Genomic DNA, 17,954 nt, shown 5'->3' with positions numbered 1-17,954 from the left:
TACACTCTCTCACACATCACACTCTCTCACACATCACTAAATCTACACACTATCCCTTACATCACTAGATCTACACTTTCTCCCTTAACATCACTAGATCTACACTCTCTCACACATCACTACATCTACACTCTCTCACACATCACTAGATCTACACTCTCTCACACATCACTAGATCTACACACTCTCTCACACATCACTAGATCTATACACACATCGCTAGATCTGCATACCACTCACACATCACTACATAAACTTCATCTCTGTCACATCATTAGATCTATGCCTTTTTTTCCACATTATTAGTTCTTTACCCTCACACATCATCATATACTGATTATGACCTTTCCAACAGATTTCTCCCCCTTGAAATTTTTTCATGTGTGGAACCCCTCCTTCTCCATTACTTACTTTGTTCTTTTGCCTCAGGATCATATTTTTGGATCCACATCCCCTTTCACTACACTATTTTCAATAATTTTTTTATTTTTATTTTGATGAAAAAGGACAGACTCCTTCCTGTCTTGACACTTTTTGGTTCCCCCATTATTGCTATCAGTATTCATCTTTCTGTGTAAATGTTCTCTTAAAATTCTAAATTCTGCATGAATCACCCTTCATATCTATACACCTAAAATTTAAATTTATGCAAAAACTCTACTTTAGAGACCCCTGTCATTTTGCTCCAGTAACAATTCTGTATCAGAAATTGAAAAATATGCAAATTCTCTGGAATCCTGTATGAGTAAATGATGAATCAAGTGACTGCCTGACAATTCTGTATTTTTCCATAAAACTGCTAAGGCCAATATATTTTATTGATCACCCTCATTTTCTTGTATACCCTTTATCACATCACTACATATACATAAACTAGTATACCTTCTATCACATCACTAGATATACATTTACTAGTATATACCCTTTATCACTAGATATACTGGATACATTTCTCTTCATCTCCTTTATCACATAGTGTAGATCAATTTTCTTCAGTCTTTCATTAGAAAGATGTATAGTTTCACTGAAATAACAATAAAACCCCTACATATGTGTGTTACAATGATGAAAAGTCATTACATTTCTCTTTCCTTCATTGCTATACCTTACAATACACATGTTTATAAACAACAGTGTTTAACACTTTATTATTCAAAAACAACATCTTTGATTAAAGAACTACAATATTGCACAGATACAGCACAGTAAACATTGGATAATGTTACATGTATATTCTTATTGGTGGAGAATCTGTACCTCCTCCACTGTCCAGCTGGTACAATAACGTAAAGATAGTAAACAAGCATTGATTCTCCATTAAACAAATATCAGTAATGCCACTGGACATTAAAAAAGAGATAATTCATTTGTAGTCCTGTGTATTCTGCAATTTCTTGAATGTCTTATATATATCTTAATAAAATTATTACACATTCAAGTAAATTTAAGAAATTTCTACATTAAAATTCTATTACCCACAACTTGTTTTTTAAAACTACAGCAACTATAACAATTACAAACTCACAAGTGTTCTTTATTTAAATGAGCAGTAAAAAATGAAATACAAAAGTTTTGTAATTCGTGGTATATTGTTTACTATTGATATTAAGTATTTATATTGTTGAATTTCACTTGATATACTAAAGAATAGTGAAAAAGTTTAAATAGAAACCTAACCTGGATTCCAAATCTGTACTGTTTGACATGTACCGGTACTTCGATTGTCTGAATTTGGATTCTTTAATTCATAAATCCACCTCTAGAGAAACTGAATCAAAGTGAACAATTATGTTAAAAATTAAAAATACTCCAATTTAAAAATAATTAACATTAACTGTTTGTATGCATGTGACATCAATTACCAAATCCTGGTCAGTTTTCACACTTCATTCATACAGTGCAGATTTAAGGTCTCTCTCTACACTTAACCCTAATTTCAGGGTACTTTTGTGTAGTTAGACTGACCCATCATTTGATATAGAAATAGAATAAATTGTAATCTGCACTGTATGACATAATTTAAAATAAATCCAAGTATTCTAAACATTATATTAGATCAAGATAGAGTAGTTGAAAACTTTATTTGCATGTATTTTCTCCATTTGAGTAAGAAAAAGCAAATTTTATTTATAACTACTTCATTATCTTTGAAGATTTTTCCTGGATAAAAAAGGCACGCTCCCTATATTAAAAATAATTAGTTAATTTCAAAATATCCTCCTTTACACTATATAATTTTCTCAAAGTCCAAAAAAATATTTTTCGTCAGTGTATAGAGGGTCCTTAACAATCTATTTTTTCAAAACAAATCTGGTTTGGTTGCAAACATGACATTAAGTATTAAGAATATAGTACATTGTTATTATTAAAACCTTAAACAATGACTCATCTGTCGAGACAAGTAAGCAGACATTAATAACAGGGAGAGAGAGAGTCCAAGACAAATGGCAGTCACCAAAATCATAGTATCACAAAAAATAAATTGTCAACGAAAAAAAAAACCACAACAAAAACAAAACAACCTGTCTGTTTGTTTTTTCCCCTTGGGATTCACATGGGCCTGATGCAGACAATGTAAAAAAACACTTGAAATATTGTTACATCTTTAACAAGTTTAGATATATTTAGGATATAAAAACAATATCAAATTATGAATAAATCACTTATATGATATAATATTAGATTTACCTGTATTATTCTACTTTCAGTAAGAGAGTATTTTTATATTTTACTGGTAAATACAGTAAACTATCTGTCCCTCATAACAACCCCCTTCCAAATGTTCTCATTCAAAATTTTTTAACATATTCAAGTCAAAGTTACTCTGCTTTCAAGAAATAGAAAATGCTTACACCATCAAACTGACATCACTTCTCCATCTTCATAAACTCAGTAAGGTTAGAAAGAAGGATAAATGAGCAAACATGTACAGTAGATTAGTAACATGGATTGTTTGTTGTGAATAACAAAATGTCCAAAAAGAGTGATGCACTGCTGGAACTAATTTAAACATTTTGTCACTGTTTTATCCCTGTAAGTGAAACACTAACTAACAATATCACATTGACTAAAAAAATTTATAAATTATACATGTAGTTTTATTGATCTTTAAATTGACAAGCAGTAAGATGAACCCTGGGTATATGGAATGTTTTGTAATATGGTGAAACCCCTCTTTTTCATATAATGTAAAAACAGAAATTCTCCAAAACAAAAACATCAGTAACAAATTACAAAGGATTCAAAAAGACACATAAATTAAATGCAATACTGATAAAGGGAGCTAACTTAGGATCAATCTGGGTCATCCTCAATATATAGTTATAAAACATGTATATACATAAAATTACAGTTTGAATTTTAGAGACTAATTTGCTTATAGATAAAAAAAATTGATACAGGACATGTGCGCAACATATATTATTCAAATATAATGTACATGTACACGTATGTTTCTTTAAAAATCATTATATGCATATTTTCTCTATATCTGACAACACACGAGTTACTGTCTACAAGAAGTTAATTACATGATTCCTAACATAAAGCAAGTGCACTGGGTCAGAAAACAATTCCAGGTGTGTAGGTCTTTATTCAGGTATGACACAGTGTAACTTCTTTATTATATAGTAATCATGAAAATATGACTAGATCTTAAAAATCCACCTTAAAGGGTTTTTATCACGTTTCAAAATTTTTTGATATGACAAAGTTTACATGCTATTAAAATCATATATTTAAAAATCTTTGCTAGAAAATTAATATTTTTGATGTTTCAGCGATTCAAAGTTTGAATTTCTCAATATGCATATTTTGATCGCCAATGTTACGCGCCATTGCTCTGACGTCATAGGTGTCAATCCTGGTCAAGCGAAGTACTTATTGTGTATACAAAAGGGCTCATTTGTTGTGTCTTTTAAACCTGTTAGAAAATAATTAAGTGATAATTGAAAACTTGTAAGGTATAATTTATGGCTTTATGGTGCACAAATGTGCACAGGAAAGGTTTTAGGAAGAATTTTTTCTCACATTTCTTGGTCGAGAGATAAAAGGGGGGCCTTTCTCTGCAAATGCCATGGCGTTTATCTCCATTCAGAACAATCGTTTATGCCCGATCGATCACGATTTTTTTTTTTCTGTACTATAAAATATTTTAAGGAAAGATACTTTTTAAAAAAAAAAATAAATGACAAACACGCATTTTTTAAAAGTCGCACAGAATCTAGTAGGAATGTTGTGAACATCATAATGGCGTACGGCGCCATTGAAGAAGTGTCATTTCTAGTACATGATATGCACTGCTAGAACAGATAGAAGATATACAGGATTTATTTATTTATAATTGATTAAAATAATAATGAAGAGGAATTTAAAATTCCCATATTTATGAATGTTTACGAAGTTAAACTTTAGTAATTCGTTCTATTTAGTTGAAGTCCCGAGTTGTCAACGGCTTCGTCTTCGGTGACCTCTCTCCAATTGTCGGCATATTTTCGGGTTATTTCTCTCTGCTAGACATTCATATCTAAAAGATTGACCGTCCATAACCAAAGGAATATAGTCTATGTCAAAATTTCAACCGGCCATACTGTGTATTCTATTTATTTAGCTTAAAAATCTATTCAATATATTTTTTTCTTACGATAAGCTTTACGAGTTCTATTGACCATTTACACCTATGACATTTCAGTACCACATGACCCCTATCTAATTAGTGGAGATTTTTACTTCGAGGACCCTATATTACAGGCGTTTTATCGTCTAATTACGGCTGTTTTCAACATTATTTCATTATTAAACGATAATATGTTTCAAGAATATAATAAAGTTTCATTTTTAAGAAATTTAGATACGTGATAAAAACCCTTTAACCTGAAGAGTCCATTTTCAGCATTGATTTATGAGTGAAAAGAAGAGTTTATAAAGGTTGTTTCTTTTCATACGGAGGGTTCACTGTTTGACCCTCCCTCGTGAGGCTCACTGGTTGTACTGGATTCCTCCATGGTGTCCCCGCGGTCCTCTGATGAAGTGTTATTGGGTGATGTTTCTGTTACCTGTGACTCTGGGACATCTTGTAAAATGTCCTTGGCTTGAATGGCTCTTATTGCATCCTCCCAGGCCTTCAGACACTAAAACAATATACATATATATTATATAGGCAGAACAATGCTCAATTATCATGACAGCCAACCATGAACACAGTGTTTTTGTGAAACACTGATGCCCCCGTATGGCAGCTTATGGCGAAGGTTAAAGTTTCTCAAATGCAAGTCAAAATCAAGGCCAAAAGATAAAAAATGTTGGTACCCAAAAAAAGGTCTCGTCTCGAGGAATATACCTGTAAAATTTGAAAGCCCTAGCTGGAACTGTTCAAAAGTTATGGTGAAGGTTAAAGTTTTTAAAAGCAAGTAAAATGTCAAGGTCAAGGTCAAAGTTGCTGGTATCCAAAGGAAGGTCTTGTCACAAGGATTACATATGTGAAGTATGAAAGCCCTAGCACCAACCATTCAAAAGTTATGGCCAAGGTTTAAGTTTGTCTAAAGTAGGTCAAACTCCTATGTCAAGGTCAAAGGGTCAAAGTGGTTGGTATCCAAAGGAAGGTGATGTCACAAGTATTACATATGTGAAGTATAGCCCTAGCATCAACCATTCAAAAGTTATGGCTAATGTTAAAGTTTTTCAAAAGTAGGTCAAACTCCTAAGTCAAGGTAAAAAGGTCAAAGTGGTTGGTATCCAAAAAAGGTCTTGTCACAAGGATTACATATGTGAAGTATGAAAGTCCTAGCTCCAACCATTCAAAAGTTATGGCCAAGGTTAAAGTTTTTCAAAAGTAGCTCAAACTCCTAGGTCAAGGTCAAAGGGTCAAAGAGGTTGATATCCAGAGGAAGGCCTTGTCACAAAGAATACACATGTGAAGTTTGAAACCCCAAGGACCAACTGTTCAGAAGTTATGGCCAAGGTTAAAGTCTCATAAAATTTTGCAAAAGTGGGTCAAACTCCAAGGTCAAGGTCAAAAGGTCAAACCAAAAGAAAGGTCTTGTCACAAGGAATACACTTGTGAAATATGAAAAACATAGCTCCAACCAATCAAAAGTTATGGGCAAGGTTAAAGTTGACAACAGACAGACAGACAAATGGACAAACAGACAGACAGGACAAAAACAATATACCCCCAGGATCTTTCGATCTCGGGGCATAAAAAGTAAACAATATGTATATCAATGCAGTGGTTGGGGCTATATGGACCAATATTGGCCTGGGTAGCTCAGTGGTTAGAGCACCTGATTAGAAATGCAGGGGTCCAAGGTTCAATTCTGATCCAGCCATAAATTTTCTCCTTTCCTTCTTACTACAGATTAAAACACAATATAACATGCTCAGGTGAACTACATTTATTACTAAGACCTTACCTTTTCGTAGTAGAGAATCTGTCTATCAGCAGATTCTATGAAGAGCTCTTTGAGATCTCTTTGTTTATTTTTGTGCCATCGCTCCATGTCCACCCTCAGGTCTGTGTCTGCACATACGGTCCGGTCATTAAGTACCTCCATCTTCTTAGTCAGCTAAACAAACATAACATTTATCATTCACCCCATGTCAAAGAATGCACAAAGGGAGCAATTTTATGAAAAGTTTTCTCTAGTTTTCTCTAAAACTCTTAAGATAAAACATTACTATTTACTATGCCAAAACAACAGGACTGGAGTTACCTCCTCAATCTGTTGTTCTAGTTTATCTTGTTTCTGCTGCTTGACATCTTCTGGATCTTTGCCAAGGAAGGCCCCGATAGAATATGTCTGATCCGAAATCTTTACCTACAGTATAGTCAGGATATCAAATGAATGTTTAGGCTGATTTAGAATCCTTTAAATGTTACATACATGAAAAAAAAATGACCAGTAGAACTTAGATATAAGAGGTTTTTAATCTGTTGACACAGATACATTTACACATATAACAAAAACTAAACCATTACCTGCTCACGTTCATCCTTTCTTTTGTTTAACTCATCTACCGTTGTCTCATATTCCATTTGTATTGCATCTCTTCTTCTTAAAACTGCCTGTAAAAATACATTGGTATCTCTGCCATACAAAAATCGGGTTATATTTTCCTATGTTACAGTTGAAAAACAGCATACATTGACAGCCTGCTTCCTTTAGGATATATTTGACAGATGAAACACTATTTTATTACAGACAATCTCAGACAGACTATGGAACTTACTTTTATAGCATCTGTGTAGAGTATATACTCCTTTAAAGGCTGGGAGAAATTGTCCTCTGTTGATTCAATCTAGACAGAGATAAGAACAAAACCGGGATTTACATTATTTTTTTTTTCCAAATAACAATTTCAAATTGATATCATGAGAAATGCAATATAATATAAATGTATGTTTAATATGCAGATTCAAGAAATAAATGTTAATTACATCTGTAAATCAGCAAACTTACTGTTTCCTTCAGGGCCTGGGCACACACATCAACAGCTCTAGACATGGCTAAAAGGGGGGAGGTTAGCTGGTCCTCAGAGTTTGACCACAGTGTGTAGATAGGACCCCACTCACATAACTCTAGCACATAATCTAAATTAAAAACACCAGCTGAATACATGCACAGCAGATTATAATGATATTTTAAGTATCTTGCATTCTTGAGATTGAAGTGTTAACAAGACAAACATTCCAATAATCAAATATTTCAGATTTGCTTATGAGTATTGACATAAAATAGAGACTTTGTAAATTTGAGTTTTTTGAAAAAGTTACTCACACTTATAGAATAGACTGTGAGCTATATTTAGCTGTTTGTTTTTTAATGATCATCTGTGATAAGGGATTTACTTGTTTATTCTTTATAAATCCCCTGTGATGTGTTATTTATCTGTTTGTTCTTTAACAATCCTCTGTGATATGTTATTTATCTGTTTGAATCCTCTGTGATATGTTATTTATCTGTTTGTTCTTTAACAATCCTCTGTGATATGTTATTTACCTGTTTGTTCTTTAACAATCCTCTGTGATATGTTATTTATCTGTTTGTTCTTTAACAATCCTCTGTGATATGTTATTTATCTGTTTGAATCCTCTGTGATATGTTATTTATCTGTTTGTTCTTTAACAATCCTCTGTGATATGTTATTTATCTGTTTGTTCTTTAACAATCCTCTGTGATATGTTATTTACCAGTTTGTTCTTTAATAATCCTCTGTGATATGTTATTTACCTGTTTGATCTTTAACAATCCTTTGTGATATGTTATTTATCTGTTTGAATCCTCTGTGATATGTTATTTATCTGTTTGTTCTTTAACAGTTCTCTGTGATATGTTATTTATCTGTTTATTCTTTAACAATCTTCTGTGATATGTTATTTATCTGTTTTTTCTTTAACAATCCTCTGTGATATGTTATATATCTGTTTGTTCTTTAACAATCCTCTGTGATATGATATATATCTGTTTGTTCTTTAACAATCCTCTGTGATATGTTATTTATCTGTTTGTTCTTTAACAGTCCCCTGTGATGTGTTATTTATCTTTTTATTCTTTAACAATCCTCTGTGATATGTTATTTATCTGTTTGAATCCTCTGTGATATGTTATTTATCTGTTTGTTCTTTAACAATCCTCTTTGATATGTTATTTATCTGTTTGTTCTTTAACAATCCTCTGTGATATGTTATTTACCTGTTTGTTCTTTAACAGTCCTCTGTGATATGTTATTTATCTGTTTATTCTTTAACAATCTCTGTGATATGTTATTTACCTGTTTGTTCTTTAACAATCCTCTGTGATATGCGATCAATGACACCGAGCTTCTCAGCAAAAGTTTGTACATATTCATAAATCAAGGTGAATTCTGGACTTCGGTTCTTCATCATGTAAGATGCACTAATGTTATGAATGGAGTCCGACATCCTGGTCAGAATTCCAGTACCATGCTTTTTATGAGCTTGAAACTCCTAAAACAAGCATAAACATTATTCTTTGACAGGAAAAAAGTTACATATATATTTACAGGTAAGAAATAGAAAGTATGCAAAGGAAATTCACCATCATACTAACAAGACATTTACCTGTGTTAGAAATTAATGTTCTATGATAATTCTGTATGAAACACTGTTGCTTATGTTAATTATTTTTATTCTCTTAATTATATTTTTACTTGGTAGAAAATTTTGTATCAGATATGTGCTAATTAGCTAGGCTTACTATTTAAATATATATAATTAAATATTTACCCAGGCCTTTGCTGTCAGAAATACTTGAAAATTTTTATCAAAGGAAAGAACAGGGTGATCTGCCAGGCGAGTTAGGAACTTCTGTAGTGCTTGTTGTCTGACTTTCAGGAATTCTGGACTAAATCGATCAAGTCTGCGTAAACTGTGTTTCTCTGGAAGGGGCTGGAATATAATGAATTTTATAGCATATATTATTAGCACATACATGATTTCAATTATTGATTTAAAATGTTTTATCAGGTATTATCTTGCAATATAAAGTATAAATATATAATATAAAATAATTATATGTATGATACAAGTCAAGCATCGACTTACAGGTACTAGATGTGTGGGATAGTTTTCTTCAAGTTTTTGCCTGAGCCAGAGGAAATCATTATATCTTCTGCGAACCTGGTACTGGCTGTCATCAAACTCACTTCTTGTTGTCTGAACAATAATTCACATATATGTATAAGTAATCTAAATAGCTCTCAGTACAAATGATAGTTTTTACCCTTGTTGTTTTTTTCTCTCCCTATCATACTTGCAAATAATATTGACTCTGGGGCCAATTTTAAAACTGCCTATATGACAAACAACAGTTTTTACTCTACCTTGGTTAAATTTGCCTTCTGAGAGGAATTAATATACATACACTAAATCTTAAAATAAATGTCTCATAGCTTATCTATCAAGCTGACAACTTGATGCTTCATATCTCAATTTCTTTTGTGAATTGCGTGTAGTAATAATCAGTTTTAATGAGTGGATTAAAAATGCATTACATACTTTTGAAGTTATTCTAAATGTTACATATGCCTCCAGAGTGCTTGTGTGTTTTTCTGGGTCATCCACAACAACAAATAAATCTCTTGTTTCATCATCCAAACAATCATCATAGCGACTAAGATTTGCCATCAGACTTGAACTTCTAGAGACACTTGGTTCTGACCGTGCTGATGCATCAAGACTCAAGCTTTCCATCTGTAATGAATGTAGAAAAAAGTACACTAACATTGTGGAAAAATGAAATTCCATTTAATTATGGAGCAAATTTTGATGCCGAATTATACAATATCAAGACTTGAAAATGATGCTAGTGAACGTCGAAGCAAAACCATAGAATGTATACAGCAATAATTCATCAAAAATGAATAGCCAGCATTTCCAAGACAAGCCTTTTTCTTTGTCATGTGTGGTACTTCTGCAATTTCTAAATAACAGACTAACATGCAACACACCCCCTACTACATTTTGGTTGTTGTTCTTAATTCTATGTAATTTTTTCATTTTAATTTCTTTTAAATACAAACTTCGCCATCACTGGCATCCAGTCCACTTATGAGAGGGTCTCTGAACTTTAACTGGTCGTCTGAAGTGTCAGGTGAGTGAATTTCAGCATTCGTATCTGCCATTGCCATAATATAAACAGGCACCCTTATGACAATGAAAAAAGTTAGTGCGCTTTTGCAATACGAATTTTCATTGGATACGATAGACAGATCTACCAATGAAATTCCCGGATACAAATAATTCACTATTATCGTTATTGATATAGGGGACGGTGTCAGTGATGGCTTTCCAAACCCCAGGAGGTGCAGGACAAGGTATTAAACCGGTGAAATTGATGCAAAGCATCAAATCGGCCGCAAAAATATTTAGCATTTTATAGTGAAAATTTTCCATAGGGAAGAGTCTAGAGGATATAAATTTCAAAGCAGAAAAAGCCTTGTATGATATTTTTTCTTGCAGAACTGTACACATCTTTTACTTTTCTGTCCATTTTTAAATATTTAATTATCAGTGAATTGACTTTTAATCAAAATTAAATTAAGTCATGGATATTTATTTTAAATCGGATAAGGATAGGACTATATCATTATCAAATTATTTGTTAAAAGATAAAAACAAGTATAACATATATCTACAAACTTAATAATTATGAATGTCTCAATGATTTCTGACAAAAAGTACAAACTTTTCATTAGCTGCAGATCTGTAGCTCGCTGGTCGAAAAAAATTGGGATGGATGACCAGAGAGCTACATTGCCACCCGTTGAAAAAGTGTATATTTATTGCGCAGAAAAAAGTGCACCATTTCTCGATTTATTTCTCTGTATGTTTCAAAATATTACTAACCGTGTGTTCCTAACATTTTCTTTAGCTACTTTCACAACAAAACTGCAAGTACAAGTCATGCACAAAGTGAGTTGGGCCGAATTGTCTTTCCTAACAAAATGGCAATATAATTGGCAAAATTTTCCATGGTCTCAAATCCACGCCCAGGAGGGTTATCCACAATGTTTTTTTGTAATGTTTTGTTGCAGAAGTAGTAAAAGAATATGTTAGGAACACACAGTTAGTAATATTTTATGAGATGGCAATTCATATACATGTATGTGGAGAAATAAACCAGGAAACAGCACACTTTTTTGTGTGCAATAAATATTCACTTTTTTTTTCAATGGGTGGCACTGTAGCTCTCAGATCATCCATCCCATTTTTTTTTAGACCAGCGAGCTACAGATCTGCAGCTAAGTTTTCATGTGCTAATATCCTGGATCCTCTGTCACATGATAATGCCGATGCTTTTGACATGTATCACAATAAATGTGAAGTGCAGAAAAAAATATCATTGTAGTGTATTCAAAACAAAATTTACTTTTTCTAAAGATAGCCAATGAAAAAATAACACCTTCCCCATGTGCACATTCTAACACAACCACAAACAGATCAGCCGCTCCTGCTGCCAATAATTAGGGTTTACTGTACTTAAGACTTTATTATGTAAATAGAGAAATTCAGCATCTTCGGGAAAGGTTTGCTAACAAAAAAATTCTTTAAACAGACACTAATGGAGAACCAGACTTTGTTTATTTTACTCAAAATATTTCAAACAAAAACTACACATTTAAAGCAAAATTATATGCATTCTTTGAACAGAAAATAGAAACAGAAGGATATTGGAACAATTGGAAGAACAGAAAAGACGTCTTCGAGGGGGACATGGTGGATCAGTTAGTAACCCTATTCCAAACAGGTAAGGGTATGTCAGATCTCGTAGATTTGTAAATTCTAAGGTCTATGATGACCTTATTAGCAAATGCAACCTATCTTCATGATCATTGGTTGATATTTTGATTGACATATTTCACACCATTTGTTAGGCCTTTGTTTTTATTCTAAATTTGACTATGGATTATTTCATCTACCTGATCAATACATGGGGCTCATAAGGTGACCGGTCGACAGGGGATGCTTACTCCTCCTAGGCACCTGTTCCCACCTCTGGAATTTCCAGGAGTCCATGTTTTAAGCCCCTTTCACAGATTTGTATTGTTTGTAGTTTTTTTTTTTGAAATTGATCTTTTTTTGGTATCTTCTCCCGTTTCATCTTAAAAGGCTGTACCTGTATACATTTTCAACTTGTTCAAATCTTTCTTTTAGAATTTGAACAATAATTTAATGTACATTACTATGTATATGGAATTTATAGCACTATACAAATGTACAATCATTTAGTTTTTTCTGAATCACTCTGTATTTCATGACTTACGTAATTTACCTTATCACTGTGCATGTTGTACTTCTTGCATTCTCACATGTGACAACTCAACAGATGCTAGCAGTATAGTACCTAATATATAAAAAAATAAAAGACAAAACAAACAAAAACTGGAAACCAACACCTTATGGTTGAAAATGCTGAATTTTCCCATGTGGATACCGAACAGTATTCGATAGGGTCTGTACCTAAAGTTGTAAAACTTAAAGACAAAAAAACAGATCACCAACTCTTCATGAGAATGCAGCAGTCTGCATTCTCACAAAGTGTTGGTGATCTGTTTATGTCTTTAAAAAATAAAAGGGTAAATATCATGCATTATAAATCAATAAACTATTTATTTCATGAACCTGTTATCATTTTAGAAGAAATGTCAGTGTAGGAAACATTGCATGGTAATTCTCATCAATGTTTTGTAGTATTGTTGTTGAAATCGGAATGAAACATGACAATACGTATTGAAAGAACAATTTTTATGCTTCCAAGAGCATTCATTGTTGTTAACATCACTTCAAAAGTGTAAAAGTTATGACCCTATTTGTAGCCCCTCAGTTTGGGGTATTTTGAATCAGAAGTGTATAGAAATACAGCCAAATAAATGAGCACTCTGTATTCTTATAATAAGATGTTGTTTGTAGTGACAGATAATTTTGTAGATTTGATTTTGTTTAAATGCAGGGGTTATAAAGTTTATGATAGGACAATGCAAGGGCTCTATAAAAAATAGCATCCATGGGTATATATTGATCCTTTCATAAATAAGCAGCAACACTATACCTGACTGCAAAAACTTTAACCTTGCCCATAACTTTTGAATGGTTGGTGCTAGGGCTTTTATACTTCACATGTTAGTCCTTGTGACAAGACCTTCCCTTGGGCACCAACAATTCTGACCTTTTATCCTTGACCTTGCAGTTTGACCTACTTTTGAAAAACCTTAACCTTAGCCATAACTATTTAAAGGTTGGTGCTAGAGCTGTCATACTTAACATGTGCATTCCTTGTGACAAGATCTTCCTTTGTTCACTATCAAATGTGACCCATTGATCTTGACCTTGAAGTTTGATCTTTTTTTTGAAAAACTTTAACCTTAGCCATAAATTTTGAATGATTTGTACTAGGGCTTTCATATTTCACAGGTATATTCCTTGTGACAAGGCCTTCCCTTTGGTACCAACATTTTTTATCTCTCAACCTTGACCTTGAAGTTTGACTTGCATTTGAGAAATTTTAACATCAGCATGAGTGCCATATATGCCATCAGTGTTTCACAGACACATCTTGTTTTAGATTAGTTTGGGTTCACTGGGTCAACATTCCATATATTATTGATATTTATCACACATGCTTGTGACACAAAAACTCAAGATATCTTTTCACCAGCAGAATTTGTATATACAGTGGAACTTATTTAATCTGATTGTGAATGTTGTGTATTCTGAAATCTTGCCTATTACAATGTAAATTTTAAGTCCCTTTCAGTAAATTCAATTGTTTAAAATGTTGTTTTATCCAGAATACTGTCTAATCCGGCCAGTTTTTATGGAATCAGTGGTGTCCGAATTAGACAAGTTTTACTGTATTACTTAAGGAGGTTTGATCCTGAGCTTTTGAGCAGATTTTGGTCTGGACCTTTATTTATAAAATTCTGCATCATTTTTAAATTCAAACATTAAATCTGAATTCTACAATGCAAATTAAACTACATGTATATCCAATGAAAAAATGGCGATTAAAGTCCATTTAAAGAGGATTAAGCCAGGAACTATATTTTGTGGCGGAAGGTTTTTTAGGAGAAAATGATCATTTTGTCCCCTTTTGAAATATATACAGTACTGTTAAGTTTAAATTCCTATTTTTCCACGCTGGTTGCACACAGAGCTGTTTTTTGCAGTGAAATGTTTTATGCTGGTTCTGAAATATCAGTCTATTAAATTATTTCTTATGAATTCTTTCATTATATTGTGACAAATACAGTAAATATATTCTGAAACTCCAGGAAAAAATTTAGCCAATTTTAACGTAAAATTAATACTTTTTTAGTAATATCTAAAAATTTACATCATAGACCCCCACTTTTGTTTCTATTTTCTGAATATATAAGATAACTTTGATCAATCTGCCTAAATTCAGAAAAAGTTTAAGACTTTAAAATAATTTTCTTGCTTGTTAAATTTTTAATGCCAGAAAAATCACATTTTTTGAGTGCAGAAAGGTCAAATAATTGATCATGCGAAGCAATTTGAAACTAAAAGAAGTGTATTGACCCCCATTTTTTGTTTTGATTTTAATTAAGCTATGTGTGTAGAAACTAAAAATATACTTGACAAAAAAAGTTTAAGACTTTAAATATCAGGATCCAACCTCGTTAAGTGAAACCTGCAATTTGTAAACTTGAAATTAAGCTTCTAAATAAACTGTAATTATACCAGCTAATGGCTTATTGAGGAGTTTATTCATCTACGGTACATATATTTATGAATGGAAGAGAAAGGTGACTAAGGTGAGCATTGTGACCTATGAACCTCTCACATAACTGTGACTAGAGCTGAAATGAATGTTTGAACATTCACGAATGAATAGTAAATGGCGAATATTCAAATGGAAATTTAGCATTCGAATATTCGTTCAAATGATTCATACTTCAAGTTTTCTTCGTTGATAAAATTATATTGGTATTTTAAAAAACTTTTAGTATTAATAAGGATTTAGCACTACTTTATCATATCAATGCTCCAATTGAACTGTTGACCACCTCTCAGGATTTTATTACTGTTAGAAAGTACCGAAAATATGATTAGAAATTTAAACAAAGAATGAATATTTTTTCTCAGTCTAAATCCCTTTGAATATAGGCTCAAGATATTTCGTTTTCATATGGAGTGTTATTCAAGCCTATCAATTTCATTATCAGTATCAATGACCCTGCCATTACCATGTGTTTTTCTATCACGGGTGTCACTAAATCATGCAAATGTGTTTCATTTAACAAGATATAATCCTAAAACCTGATTACTGACTTTAATGGTAACATGATATATTTAACTGTATCTCAGATCTGCTAAAATAACTATTTATAGAATCAGAGGGAGTTTGCCACTTCTTTGACAAAGCTATTTATCATGTTAACAGATATTTAATACAGATAAAAGAGACACATTGATTGATGTGCTCCTTGTTAATAAGATAAACAGCATTGTTTGAACTTGTTTTTATTCTGTTGATTGTTTTTATTGTCAGTTCCCCTGCAGTCCCGCCCCCAGTGTCTCTGCCAGGAAATGTAATGTATTCCATTTGTTACCTAAATTGTTTACATCAGTTTGTTAAAATCTATCAGCATTATATAAGAACTTGTAAGGCAATACATGTACAGTATTTCCTATATGTATGTATCAACAGACATGCAGAATACATGTATTGCTTATTTCTATCTATCTAGTAAGAGTTCATATTAAATGCTATAAAAGCAAAATATTGCAATTTGTTGATCAGAAACTGTTTAGTTAAATCATATTTGCAACAAATTGATCTGGGTTATGACTGTTATCAGAATTTGATTGTCGGACACGAGACTTAGATTTGTACAGGATGACAGGTGGGTGTAAATAAGAATGGTGTTAATTGTCTTACAGATCAGTTTGGTAATGGAAACCCAGCATATGACACCTGCCCAAAGGACGGCTTTACAGGTGAGAGCATGGCTCAGGTGTGATCATTAATGTCAGGCCTTACACACAGCATGACAAAGCTTCTCAGATCTGCTCAGGTTAGGCTAATACACTCAGGAATTCAAGTATCCAGGATCTTTTCTAACAGGTGTAAAAATTATTGACTATTACATTATCATATGCATATTGTGGTGTCATTTATTTTTGTTGGGAACAAATTTCATGGTTTTTACAAAAAAATACAATTTTGTATGTTTTTAGTAAAATTTGTAGTTTGTTGATCAACTAATTTTCTGGTCTTGCTCAACAACAAAAATTGATGTTGAGTGAAAAATGGATTGTCATGCTTGGTTTGTCTGATCAATTAGTTTTTGGAGTTAATTAGTTGTGGTCATGCCACCAATGTAACATTTTTGTGATGCTGAATTTTGTGAACAAACAGAAAAACTGACATAACATCAGTCAAGCAACCTTGAGTTAAAATGACTTTTTCTTTCTTTTTGCAGCACGCCAATGCTAACTCAGTGGGGTACTTCATCACACAGGACTCTTCATTTGGCAACTTAATTTTACCTGTCTTACCTAGATTTAATGAGAAATAGCATTTATATTTACCTTTATCATTGTAAATATCATTTTGAACATTTTAATAAAAATCATGTTGCAAAACAAACTTTTGCTTGTTTTGAGGGTAGGCATCATTAGACTTTGTTAGTTAGTTGGTGAAATTATGGTGATATCCCAAAATCAGGTCATGATGACCTACTTTTGGAATTTTGGTTTTTGTCAGACATAAATTAATATCTAGCACACTCTCTGCAATAATCAGCTCTTGATGGTGAATTCAGTTTGGAATAAAGGTCACTGTGGCCTTATCATGCACACTATAACAGGAGAATGACAAATCTAGCTTACAACAAGGATTTTGATCGTAAGCTTTCTCTTGACAGCTTATATATCTTAGAATTTATAAAAATCTAGTTCAAAGCTCAAAGAAAACTAAATTTATCATCTGGAAAATGTTTTATAATGTATGATTTGTGATCTTGTTGACCTGAAAATCAAAAGGCTATTAGGAATTGTGATATAATATTTCATTTCAAAAGCTCACGGACATTTTAAGGATATTACCCGGAAACGAAAGTGTTACAAACAGAATGAATAAATTTATTATCTTGACCTTTGATCTTTTGATCTCAAAATCAAGGGTTCTTCTTTAGGCCAAAGGGAGTTGTGATATAAAATTTCATTGCAAAAGCTCAAAGGCTTCATGAGATATTGTCCGGAAACGAAAGTATTGCAATAGACAGAAATACAGCTAGACAGACCTACAGACAGACTGACCCAAATGAATATCCCCCATTTTCAGTGAAAGCGGAGGACAAAAAGCAGTTACCAGAATAGTGCTAATGAAAAGAAAATTTGTAACATCTCATTGTCACAAAACTACAGTGAATTACGTTACAAAATTTTATTGCCATGAAACCATATGACC

At 32.5% G+C, this 17,954-nt stretch overlaps 2 protein-coding genes across 2 annotated transcripts; one reads left to right on the top strand and one right to left on the bottom strand.

Annotated features, from left to right (window-relative positions):
• Nucleotides 1-1,120: 1,120 nt before the first annotated feature.
• LOC133199619 (sorting nexin-30-like) lies at nucleotides 1,121-10,658 on the bottom strand. The gene is made up of 12 exons (XM_061335470.1): nucleotides 10,540-10,658; nucleotides 10,016-10,210; nucleotides 9,563-9,673; nucleotides 9,245-9,406; nucleotides 8,770-8,965; nucleotides 7,458-7,588; nucleotides 7,228-7,296; nucleotides 6,977-7,063; nucleotides 6,711-6,815; nucleotides 6,411-6,563; nucleotides 4,854-5,129; nucleotides 1,121-3,653 (listed from the first exon to the last, which is right to left on the bottom strand). Exons 1-11 carry the CDS (start codon nucleotides 10,645-10,647, stop codon nucleotides 4,938-4,940), a joined length of 1,509 nt encoding a protein of 502 aa, XP_061191454.1. The 5' UTR covers nucleotides 10,648-10,658; the 3' UTR covers nucleotides 1,121-3,653; nucleotides 4,854-4,937.
• Nucleotides 10,659-10,767: 109 nt separating this feature from the next.
• On the top strand, nucleotides 10,768-17,132 carry LOC133199432 (SOSS complex subunit C-like). The gene is made up of 5 exons (XM_061335237.1): nucleotides 10,768-10,833; nucleotides 12,170-12,266; nucleotides 16,032-16,071; nucleotides 16,424-16,480; nucleotides 16,966-17,132. Exons 1-5 carry the CDS (start codon nucleotides 10,800-10,802, stop codon nucleotides 17,059-17,061), a joined length of 324 nt encoding a protein of 107 aa, XP_061191221.1. The 5' UTR covers nucleotides 10,768-10,799; the 3' UTR covers nucleotides 17,062-17,132.
• Nucleotides 17,133-17,954: the final 822 nt, after the last annotated feature.

The sequence above is a fragment of the Saccostrea echinata genome, unplaced genomic scaffold (genome assembly GCF_033153115.1).
Source record: "Saccostrea echinata isolate AGI-Se365-2 ecotype Australia unplaced genomic scaffold, CSIRO_AGI_Sech_v1 ptg000034l, whole genome shotgun sequence".
NCBI lineage: Eukaryota > Metazoa > Mollusca > Bivalvia > Ostreida > Ostreidae > Saccostrea > Saccostrea echinata.
Note: the sequence above shows the minus strand (reverse complement) of the source record. Positions and strands in the feature narration are given on the sequence as shown.